The sequence below is a fragment of the Trachemys scripta genome, chromosome 9 (genome assembly GCF_013100865.1).
Source record: "Trachemys scripta elegans isolate TJP31775 chromosome 9, CAS_Tse_1.0, whole genome shotgun sequence".
In the NCBI taxonomy this organism is placed as follows: Eukaryota; Metazoa; Chordata; order Testudines; family Emydidae; genus Trachemys; species Trachemys scripta.
This window is the reverse complement of record NC_048306.1, coordinates 20966525-20977766: the sequence shown is the minus strand read 5'-3', so window position 1 is coordinate 20977766 and position 11242 is coordinate 20966525. Positions and strand designations below refer to the sequence as shown.

The 11242-nt window shown below is 39.6% G+C and overlaps 1 protein-coding gene across 2 annotated transcripts in view; it reads left to right on the top strand.

Annotated features, from left to right (window-relative positions):
* The window catches only part of LOC117882730 (ubiquitin carboxyl-terminal hydrolase 12-like), a 57374-nt gene extending 49127 nt beyond the window's left edge, over positions 1-8247 (top strand). The window contains exons 9-10 of one of the 2 annotated variants that reach the window (XM_034781460.1): positions 2690-2753; positions 5782-8247. In XM_034781460.1, the coding sequence (XP_034637351.1) occupies positions 2690-2707 (18 nt within the window). In that variant the 3' untranslated portion in view covers positions 2708-2753; positions 5782-8247. The remainder of the gene's footprint in view (positions 1-2689; positions 2754-5781) is intronic. The other variant, XM_034781459.1, reaches the window with a different exon arrangement.
* Positions 8248-11242: the final 2995 nt, after the last annotated feature.

Here is an 11242-nt window from a genome sequence, read left to right as displayed (position 1 = left end):
GCCGTGCCGCGGTCCTCCCGCCGCCCCTTACCAGGTGCCGCCCCAAGCATGTGCTTGGGTGCCTGGTGCCTAGAGCCGGCCCTGGTCTAGATCCATCCTCTTTGGAACCCCCTTTCAGGTAGTTGAAAGCAGCTATCAAAGGTAGTTGAAAGCAGCTATCAAAAATCCCTTTAAAAACATGTATGGTTTTTAAAGAGGCCATAAAATAGCCATGTTGTTATATATTCTTCCATGTAATTTTTGCTCATTTTATGGGCCAAAGCAAAATTTCTCTCTCTGAAAACACTGATGGCAATTGTACTGAACCATGAGTAAGAACAGAATACAGTTTAATCTCTTGCATGTGTGCTGGCTTGGTCTAGAACAGTGGTTCTCAAACTAGGGCCGCTGCTTGTTCAGGGAAAGCCCCTGGCGGGCTGGGCAGGTTTGTTTACTTGTCACATCCGCAGGTTCGGCTGATCACGGCTCCCACTGGCTGTGGTTCGCCGCTCCAGGCCAACGGGGGCTGCAGGAAGCGGCACGGGCTGAGGGATGTGCTGGCCACCCTTCCTGCAGCCCCCATTGGCCTGGAGCGGCGAACCACGGCCAGTGGGAGCCGCGATCGGCCAGACCTGCGGACGTAGCAGGCAAACAAACCGACCCGGCCCGCCAGGGGCTTTCCCTGAACAAGTGGCAGCCCTAGTTTGAGAACCACTGATCTAGAAGACACAGAATAGATTTGTCTCCGATAAAGATGCCAGATTTTCATTCACTTTTCTTACCTGAGTCATGCTTTAAAGTAACGTGAAATTTTATTGTTTAACCTCATAATCTCACTGATCTGAAAATAGTGTTGTGTGTGTGAGTTGTTTCTCTCTTGAATCTTTGCTGTGCTCCTCAGGGTTGGGAATCCAGAATGTAGCTCTTGTAAAGCTGGAGATTCAGCAGTTGAAAAATCCCCTGGCAAATGGGAAGCTTTTCCCATATTAAGGGGAGGGGAGGGGAGTGGCAGCTGCGGGGCAGGGGATTGTCATCAGTTTCTGCAGGATGAGTCTTTACATTTAAAACAAGTTCCTATCCCGTATGTTCTGAAAGCCACAGTTGAAAAATTAGGGGTGGAAATGTTTGGCATAAGTGAAGTCCAGGTACGAAAGTCCTGTTGAAAAGCCCCACTGGGAAGAGTGTAGACTATTCCTACCAGGAAACTCCACTCAATGACTGTCTTTCGTATCTGCTTCTAACTGGAAGGGTCTGATAAACTTGAAGCTCCCCTCCCACCCTCCTCTGTCAGAAAAGCAATGTCTTTCCTGTCCATTTCCTACCTATGCCCTCCACCCCCCGATACAGTACACCTGCCCTGAATAATGTGTTTTTGGGAATTATCCTGGCTACTGTAATGATTAGCGAGATGGGGTGACCTACTGCAGGCTGTAGCAGGAACAGGGGCTACAGTTTTGCCCATCCCGTTTCCTTTTGTGAGTCCTCTGTTCCTATAAATAGCTTTGCTCCTTGCTGCTGCTGCTCTAGCTTGTCCAAGAAACTACACAGTGAAATTGAAATGATTGTCAGTTTCATTGCTCCCCACAAGATTTTGATTAGCAGCTCTGAAACTGACCATTTTGGTTTCGTGTCATGTTGCTGCTGCTTAGTATCACAGAGAGACTGCAGGAAACTTAGTACTTCATCAGGTCAAATTCAGAAAGATATATTCACAATCATGAGGCATGAAAAAGTAATTTATAAAAATAAAGCTTAGATTCTGCAGAAGTAGCAGGCATAGACCTTATCATTTGCCTGGGGAAGTCCCTGCACACCAGGGACAAGTGGGCAAGTATACTTTTCAAGCCCTGGAGATTTAACCTGCTAAGTATGAAACGTATAAAGTTGTCTTCCTGAGTCTGCTCACAGATAATTCCAAAGCCTCTGTGCCTGCTTTGCCAAGTAGTAAGAGAACAGAGGATAAATCTTTTTGTCTCTATTGGTTTCAGAATGTAAGACTTCAAAAAGCTTTATAACCTTTTTGTTATAAATGCTATGATTTTTTGGATCTGAAATGTAAATTGGAAGCAGTTTACTCTTCTTTTACTAGCTTCAAGATTTGCTAAATGCAATCAAAGTGAAGGAGTCTTGTTTCATTTTTGCTTGGGTGAAGGTTCAAGTTTCAAGTAAAATATCAGGTAAATGAAAGTTATTTAGGTAAAAGTGTATTATTACAGTATATGTGAAAACCTGTCACATGTCAAATACCAAAGCCAATTGACTTCAAATAGAATAATATACAAAGCCCAATGACTTGAGAGCAATATGGATAAATGTACTTTCCTATACTGTGAGCTTGCCAAGCTATCACATGTAGCAACCAAAAGTGATGCAGCACAGTGGCAATCTCTATATGGAGTAGAGGGGAGAGTGTCTATTATCCACATTGGTTTCCCCAAATTATGAGGAAAGATAAAAAGAACGAATTTGTAGCTTAGCTAAATAGTTACTCAGGAGAGCAATAACTCTAACTATTATTTGAGGGTTGTAAATGCTGTGGAGGGAAAAGTATTGTTTCGGGTTGACCAGAAAATGATCAAAAGATGATAGGTTCAATAGCAAAGCAAAAAAAAAAAAAAAAAAAATCCTTAATATCAGGTCAGTTAAGCTGCAGAACCGTCTCCCAAAGAGAACTGGTGGAAACATCAACTGATTGTTACTTTAAAACTAGGCTGGACAAAACTCTTGAGTATATTGGTGAAAACAATCCCGCTATGGAAGGGGGAGGAGACAAGGTAATCAAATAGTTATTTTCTGTCTCTAATTTGTTAATCTGTGATTGTGAATGTGGAAATGAGTTAGGATATATAGCTATGCTACCAAAGAATTTAAAAATAAGTGAATCCATAAGAATATTTCCAGGTTATATTCAAGATGCTAGATAGTGGAAATAGAGTTGATTTCATGGTAAGTTGGTTGGTATTTAAATTAAATTAAGCAGCAGAGAATATTTGCAGAGCTGCCAGATAATTATATTAAGTCTGTTGGTGAATATGCTTTTGAGAGTATTTTTTCTGTTAGAATGACTGATCTTTCTCTCCTCAATATTCATATACAAGGCTTCCTGGGAAAAGAACTTTGGAAAAATATACACTTATTTGTCCCATATATTTTCCCCCAGAATTTCAGAGCATTTTGAAATGCATGCATTTGAGGAATTTTGGATTTTCACACAACATAATACATGTCTTGTTTCAAATCATATCCTTTGTAATTCCATTTTGTGTTCGTTGCATCTTTCTGGCAACTTACCAAGTGTGTGTTCCCCCAGGCTCATAAAGTGGGTGGGGAAAAAGAAAAGCACTGGCCTAAACAAGCAGGTAATGTACATTCTCTTCAAAATTGAGTGCAGCCTCAGGCAGCTTTCATTTTTATGACCAGTACTTTCACAGCAGACCACCAGCACATTGCTGAAGCTGCTGGATCTGCTCATGCACATAAACATACTAAGGAACAAATTGGTGGTTCTTTGGCTATCACCTGTACAAATTCACATGCTTGGTTCAGCCTGTGCACTCTGCATTTTCTTAACTGGAAACTTCTAGTAAGCTTTGGTGGTTGGGGCTGCAGGCAAGTTCCCTTGTGGTACTGATCATTCAGCCTGAACATTATATATGGAGCTGCAGTGCTATCCTCTAGTTCCTGTTGGATGTCTAATTGGAGTCCCTTTAGATTTCTCCAGCTGCTTTTCTGTTTGCTGTATTTTAGGTTGTTACTAAACTCTCCTGCTTTTAATTATAGCTAGAATAGTGTAGTTGCGTCATTGCAGTTAATTTGTGTGTTAATTGTTTCTCTGTACTGGGCACCTCTTATTTTCATAGGATGGCTGGCAAGGTAACCAGTTTCAAATGATGCCAGTTGTAATGTGAAAATGTGCTTAACAGCCCTGCATATGTAATGTTGCCTATGTCCCACTGAGGTGCACATACTGAGAAATGCCTTTTGTGCTACCTTAACCCTGAGGGCTCAAAAGGACCAGGAATCTCAGTTCTGGATACACCCTTAAAGCAGCTCAGTATGATGTTTGAGTTGGCATTGAGCCTTTATTCCTTGCTTGATGCCATGTGGAAGTCTGAATCCCAAGAGACCCCTGATCTGATGAGGGAAATACTCCCTTTGGCCCACGTACTGTGAAGCCTCAGTACCATTGCTCTCTCCCTCAGAACTGAGGTGTAGAGAAGGAAAAAAAGAAAAAGGCCACTGTTTTTTGTCCTGAATATTTGACTCCATATGGATCTGTGAGCTCAGAACCAAGATACTATCAATTCTGAGAGACTCCTTCATACCAAGGACTGTATCTCCTGCCTGTTCTGTACTAATAGCCATTTTGGTGTTGATGAGGTACCTTAGACGAGTTGCAGCTTGGGGCCTTCCTCTGTGTGTTCAAGCAGAGAACGCTCCCTGTTTCCTCCACCCAAAGCAGAGTTTCTTCTTTGGACCAAGAATCTTGGTTTTGTGGTATCCCAAGGCCATCTTCGCTGCTGTGTGGGATAGTATTAAAGGTCACCCAGCGATTCTTTCATATTCTTAGTTTCTCTCTGGTTCCCAAATCTTCTATTTTGGGGATGGTAGAGGAGATTGCAGCTTCAGTTGCTCTAGACTGATTTCCTCTTGGCTCCCCACCTCAGGCCATCATCTTATCCTGGTGGATCATGTGACCTAAAGGCATTTTAAAATACTAAAGGAACCCATTGTCTGCTTAGCAACACAGGTCATGAGCATTCGTTCTAGTATTTCAGTCTCTGTACTGGCTCCCCATTGACTGCAGAATCCAATTTAGTCTTACATGGGATTAGCTCTTGCTGCCTGAGACTTCTCTTCCTGACACTGACCTCTCAGGACAGCTGCATTCCACTGGAACAATGAAATTGTTGACCAATAATGAGAAACAACTCATTCGCAGAAGATGGACCACGACCGTGGAACTCACACCCGCAAGAGATAATGACCAGAGGCCTCACCGCTTTGAGAGCAAAATGCAAAACTCATTTTTCTGGCCGTGCTTTCCTGCAATAATTTTCTCTCAATTTTAAATTGTGTAGGCAAGAAATTTATTCCTGTCTGTATTGAAAAGAAGCTATTCCCCTATCTAAATACTCGTGAGGTTCTGAACATCATACTAATCAGCATGATGCTAGATTCCAGGGAGAGCAAGCCCCATTTGTTGTATACTCTTACAGAGTTAATGTGAAAATAGTGACTGTGTGTTACATTATTGATAGGTGATTCTGATTAGTAACCGATAGTGCAGGAGTTGTGTTCATTTTTGAAGCCCCAATCACCTCTTGTGAGGTAGCAGTTCATTTAGACTGCCTGTTGAATTTACTAAAAATTTTGTGCACACTCCTTATTATCTGGTGGAGATATTTTCCCATGTTAACAGCAGACTGTTTTTCATCTTCATACAGGCTGCATGGCTTTGGGTAAGGGAAGGTGGTGACTCCAGTTGTTGGAAAGAGCTGAGGGTGAAATGTCAGCTAGAATTTTTAGAGCAGGCCTTCATAGAGCCCTTGTGTGTGCACTGTAGCTTCACAGTGCACTATTTTCTTGATCTGACAGTCTTATAAATTTATCCTGATTTAATCTTCTCCAAATTAAGCAGTTTAATCTACTGAAGAAATGTTTGGTGTATTAATATGGGGTAGCTTTCAGTCAACTGCTTCATATAGTAAACTGGAAATAGTATTTCATTGGGGGAGGGTGTATGTGCTCAGTGTTGGTTATTTTGAGTGGGTCTAATCTTAATGTCTTGTTGAATTGCAGAAAATTGATGCCCAGGCCATTGAAGAATTCTATGGGTTAACATCAGACATTTCCAAAAACTCAGAATCCGGATATATCCTCTTCTACCAGTCAAGAGACTAAAACTGAAATGATAAATGTGTACAAATAAAAAAGGGATCAAGGTTATGTCCCAAGGACATCAGTGACAGCAGAAACAATTCCTCATCATTGCTGTAGGACCATGAGAGATCCAGCAGGGAGAAGAAAGATTTACCTCTGCCATTTCTTGGAGGATGAGTGCTGACTTCCATAACAAGAAGAGCTTTTGCTCTGATTTTCTTTCTGGGCTTTTTTTTACATTGCTAGCTTCCAAAATCTGGGTTACCTCTACTTGAAACCTGGCTGCTTATTTGTTCAAGAACTGAAGAAAGGTTTTAAAAGTAGCATTGTGGAATTCTTTACCATTCAGTGTCAGCCTGAGGCTATACCTTGGAGTCTATCATCGTCATTTTTCTGTATTTTAGCAGAATGATTTCAATATTCAGTGTCAGCTGAACACATATTTTGAGATATGAGCAGCAGCCAGTTGCTGGATATTTTTGGTGACTCAGACATGCGAAACAGTACAGTGCTAAAACATATTGGAAACGTCAAGTCTGTAATTTTTAAAAAGGTAGACAAAAAGCTATTTCTGCAGCATTATAAATTCCTCAGTATGTATCATCTTGGTTTTAGATAACACTAATAGCACTCTTTTTTTGTATATTGTTAACTTTTACTTCCTATTCCCCCCTCCAGAAGATGTAATTTTTTTCCACATTTAACCTAATCTGTTGTACTTTTTAATTTTTTAAGCAAAAGTTTGACTCTCAAAGCCACAATGCTGCAAATTCAAGGGGAGCAAAGAAGCAGTTGAGCTTTTAAAAGTGCATGTCTTGCAACCAGTTGTTATAGAAAGTTTAAAGTTACAGTATTTCTTGGAGCTATTGCATAAGCCAAAAGTGCCCTCTTCTGAAACAGGATCTGTTCAGCATTTCATTCAGTATATAGTAAACAGATGCAGGACCATATCTGCCTATGATAATACCCAGAAGCAGCACTAATTGTGAAGAGTTAACCAAGGAAAACATTATTTACATAACTAATCCAGTTGTTCCTAGTCTTTGAAATAAGAAATTTCCATTAAGGAAGAAAAACAAACAAAGGTTAACATACACTACCTTGCAAAGAGTTCCTCTTCATCTTGTTGGGTACATTAGTTTTGACATGTGAATCATTGCCCCTGAAAATGCTCTCTGATTTGATATGCCACTATAGGCCTTGCTTAACAGGGGAAAGGTATGTTAGTCTTATGAAGACTGAATTTAAGTAACTATCCATTACAAATGTATATAGTATAATCTCAAGGATAATTAGAAAGAAAAGATTAAAGGGATTTTATAAGGAATCTCTGAAACCCTTTATGTAATTTTCTTTTTGAAAAGTCCTTTTACAGTGCCAAAGCTTGTCATAGCTGGCTCTAAACCATGAGTGGATATTGATATTTTCCTTTCTTCATCTTGTTAAATAACACCAAAGCTGTCTTCTACCTTGTTGGTCTTAGTACAGCATTTCGTAGTACGCACTGGTGATTGTTATCTATGAGGACATTTAATTTATGCAATTCTGTGATTTGTACGGGATAAATAGAATATTTTACCAAAATATTGTCCTCATGAAGACAACCCATCATATACATGCAGTCCTTTATGGTGGCTGTACTCATTATCTGTTGTTCCCTTTCACAACTGGAAACCTCCTGTTAGCAATTAATTCCTTTCTTTAAAATGGAAATTAGTAAATATTAGCATATTACAATTGGTTACAAGTTCCATCCCCTCCCACCTCTCCTTCTCGAGAAGAAAAAGTATGGACAGTCAATTCCTGATTTTTATTATGCAAAGTACTCTCATTTTCAGAGATTTAATCAGTAACCGTAAAACCTTTTTTGTCATCTTGTTGTTCCTACTTGTGTGAAAATTGCTCTTGGTTAGCAATCCTCTCCACTTGTTCGCTGGAAAACCCAGAGCCCCCGGATAGTGACACTAACAGAAATCTGTCATCAGTAACTCTTGCAAAAAGAGAGCGCACTGAGTTTAAAAAACAAATCTAAACAGTAAACACAAAAAAGTGATGCAGAACACTATACATGTATTTTGTATATCTGGTGAAACATTTTTACAAATAAAATATCTGATTTGAGAGAGATAATATTGAAAGAATATATACTATAGATTAAAAGAAGAACTGTTAAAAGTGCACTTTTGCTACAGATTTATAAGGAAACTAAATGGGATTAAATTGGAAGAGAATGGTGTGATGTTACTTCTGTATAATTAATGACCCCACCTGTCTCCAATAAAGGTCATGTATGTTCACAGGCACATGGCCCAAATGTTTTTTCTTGAATGGTGTGAATATCACTCGAAGATGAAAAATAAAAGTAATTGGTTAGTTTTGACAAGAGTGAACAAGCCCCTTTTGTTTTTTCTTCTCTCCAAATTAATTTTCTGAGACTATTTGTTGATAACTAGTACCCACAAATCTCCAGCTTCCCCCAGTCCTTTAATTGTTAGACTTCATTCACATAGACTGTGGAAGGGATGGCTGTGGGAATGGAAGGGCTATGAAAGGAATCCTTTGTCTAAGGTGGACTCTGCAGGACATTGCTACTCAATACTTGGTTTAACTAATCTGGTGTTAACCCAAGTGAAAAGATTAAAAATGTATCTGGTGCCATACATGTGCTTTGAGCTTTTCAGCCAAAGATGAAGTCCCTGCCCTGAAGAGTTTGCCATCTACATGAGTTAACCCACTTCACTCAAAGGGAAAACTTGGTGAGTAAGGCCTACTCACATAAGTAAGAGTTTACAGATCAAAGTATATGGACTATATAAGTAAATGATATAAGTAAGAGAGGTTCTCTTTTAAAAAAAAAAGCATTTAAAATCAGAATAAATTCCCTTCCTTATCCTAGTAGGTCACATATTGGCAATAAGTAACGGAATCAAATTTTACTTTAGCACAAGTGGGGGTAACGTCCATTGATTTCAATGGGAATTTTACCTGTTTGCATCCAAGATTAATTTGGTCCATTGTAGTCCGAAACAAATATGAGAAATTAATATCTGATCACCTCAAAATATAGCTCAGGCCGGAAAGGTTCATGATTTGATTTTCTAGCATTTGCTTCTGCTGAAATAACTCTGGGCCAGATTCTGTCATTTTTACTCATGCTCAATAGTGGTTTACTCTTCAAATAACCCAGTTCGCTTCAATGAGACCGCTCCCTACAGGAAAAAAAACTAGTGCTCAGTGAGAGAGTGGGCGGATCCTGGTCCTGTAGCCCATTTATCTCTGCAAACTGTGACAGATAGGAACCCCCACACCATACTATTATGTTGATACTCCAGTAAACCCCACAATGTGTTTAGACACACGAGTCCTTGCCCCACAGAGTTTACACCCAAGGAACGTTGTTTGTGAATTAATATTTGTACTTGGCACATTCTTGTTAGCATCTCTTTAGTTTGAAATGACCATGCCAGCTCAATTTAGAATGCCTTTAAAACAAATCCGATTTGACTGGTACAAGGAGGCAAATAGAATAATAAATGTCCATGAGACAAGTAAAACCTTCCTGCTCCAGTCCTCAGTATTCATGGAAAGGAACAACCCCCTGAAATGTAATGAATTCTCTAAATGTGGATTCCTGCTAGCATTTGCTATTGTGCTCTATTAACTTCTGGAAGCTTCCTCCCTTTTTCTGTGCTTTTTCTGTGCAATTTGCCTCCATCTACACAGTCAGTTGGTTTTGAGCTTCGTTCACATGTGCAGTGATGAAACGGGATTAGATTTTTCTCTGCAATGGAGTTGAGTAGTTATGGTTTACGGTATATATGGTATTAGTGGAGTAATTGCAGTGGTGTGCCGGACAATAGCATGGGTTAAGAACATGAAGATTCACACATTTTTCTCCTTATTCCTTTAGAGACTGGATATTTTGCTAAGGGAAATGACTTGTTCTTTAAATGAGTACTGTTTATACTTTACTCTGAGCCATTTATTTTAACTAACTGCTCTTGGCATTGATATGTGCTTTGAAGGGAAGCACCCTAGTACCCGCTCCATACTATAACCTATTTCTGTTGCGGTAATGCCTAGGAGCCCCTAGTCATGGACCAGAGCCCCACTGTTCTAGGTGTTGTACAAACTCTGAACAGAGAGTATGTGGCAATGTTTGATGCTTTCAAACACTGGCAGTTTTTTAACACAGTTGTAAACTGGTTTATATAGGTTCAGAAACCCTAGAATAAGACTAACTTGGGGCAGTCACCTTTATTCTTTTTGGTAGTATCAAGAGGTCATAATCGAGGTGGAGGCTCTGTTATTGCTAGACATTGTACAAAAATATAGGAGAAAGTGGTCCTCATCTCAAAGATCTTATCCTAAAACAAGGAGGGGGAAAGTGGAGGCAGGAAGACAACAGTAACATAATGTGGTTACACAGGCTGCTAGTTATGTGCATATTTTGGTGGTTCTGAATCATTTTAAAGTTTTTAAACTAAGATAAAATAACTAGTCAATCTTATAATTTTGTTTTTCATGATTATTTGTAATCCTGTGGGCTTTCCCCTCCCCCCCTTATAGGTCCTCCTCTGCCCAATCTGCAGAGGATGAGAGTCTGTTATAGCCCCAATTAGTGTCTTGGCTCTTTAATTCAGCTTTTGCTTTTTGCTTGGGATGTCCCCAGTTTAATCCCTGGTGTGTTGGCTAAGATGGTGGTTGTCATTTATTCATGCTAGCAAAATTTCTGTGCTTGAATGTTTGTTTGGAGAGAGAACTTGGAATAAGGTTAAATCGTAATGCGCTTTTTAATTCCAAGCAGACAATTTTGTCCATATCCATTCAGGTTTAGTTAAAATACAACAGTGCTCAAACATTGCTTAAGCATGAAGCTTTTTCAGTATTTTCCCCTCCATTCTCACCCCAAGAGCCCCTCATTTTCCATACAATAGTGGTTTAACAACTTGCAGGAGATAGGACAGGGTGGGGGGTAGGAGGGAGAGAAATGAGTAGTATTCTTGGCAATAGTTTCCAAATACATGAATTTTTTTTTAAACTGTTCATTTTGAGTTTGAGTCACAATATTTCTCAAAGCAAAAGGGCATCAGGTTGGAAAGAATCCAGATCATTTCTTAAAATTTGTTTGGAATCACTTCAGTCCAGAGCAAAAATGAAAAAACTGAGCCATGTCGGCTGCCATTCTACATATAGGTCTAAAAATTCTGGCAGTCTTTACTGAATGTTGCTCATCATCTTAGTGATACGTGATAAGGGAATGAAACATTTGTGTCTTTGCCATGGGCATTTGGCTGCTATGTTGTTGAATGCCCTTCCTGTCTTTTCTATGCAAGAAAATATGAGGTTTCTAGGGAACTACCCATGTATTGAAAAGGTT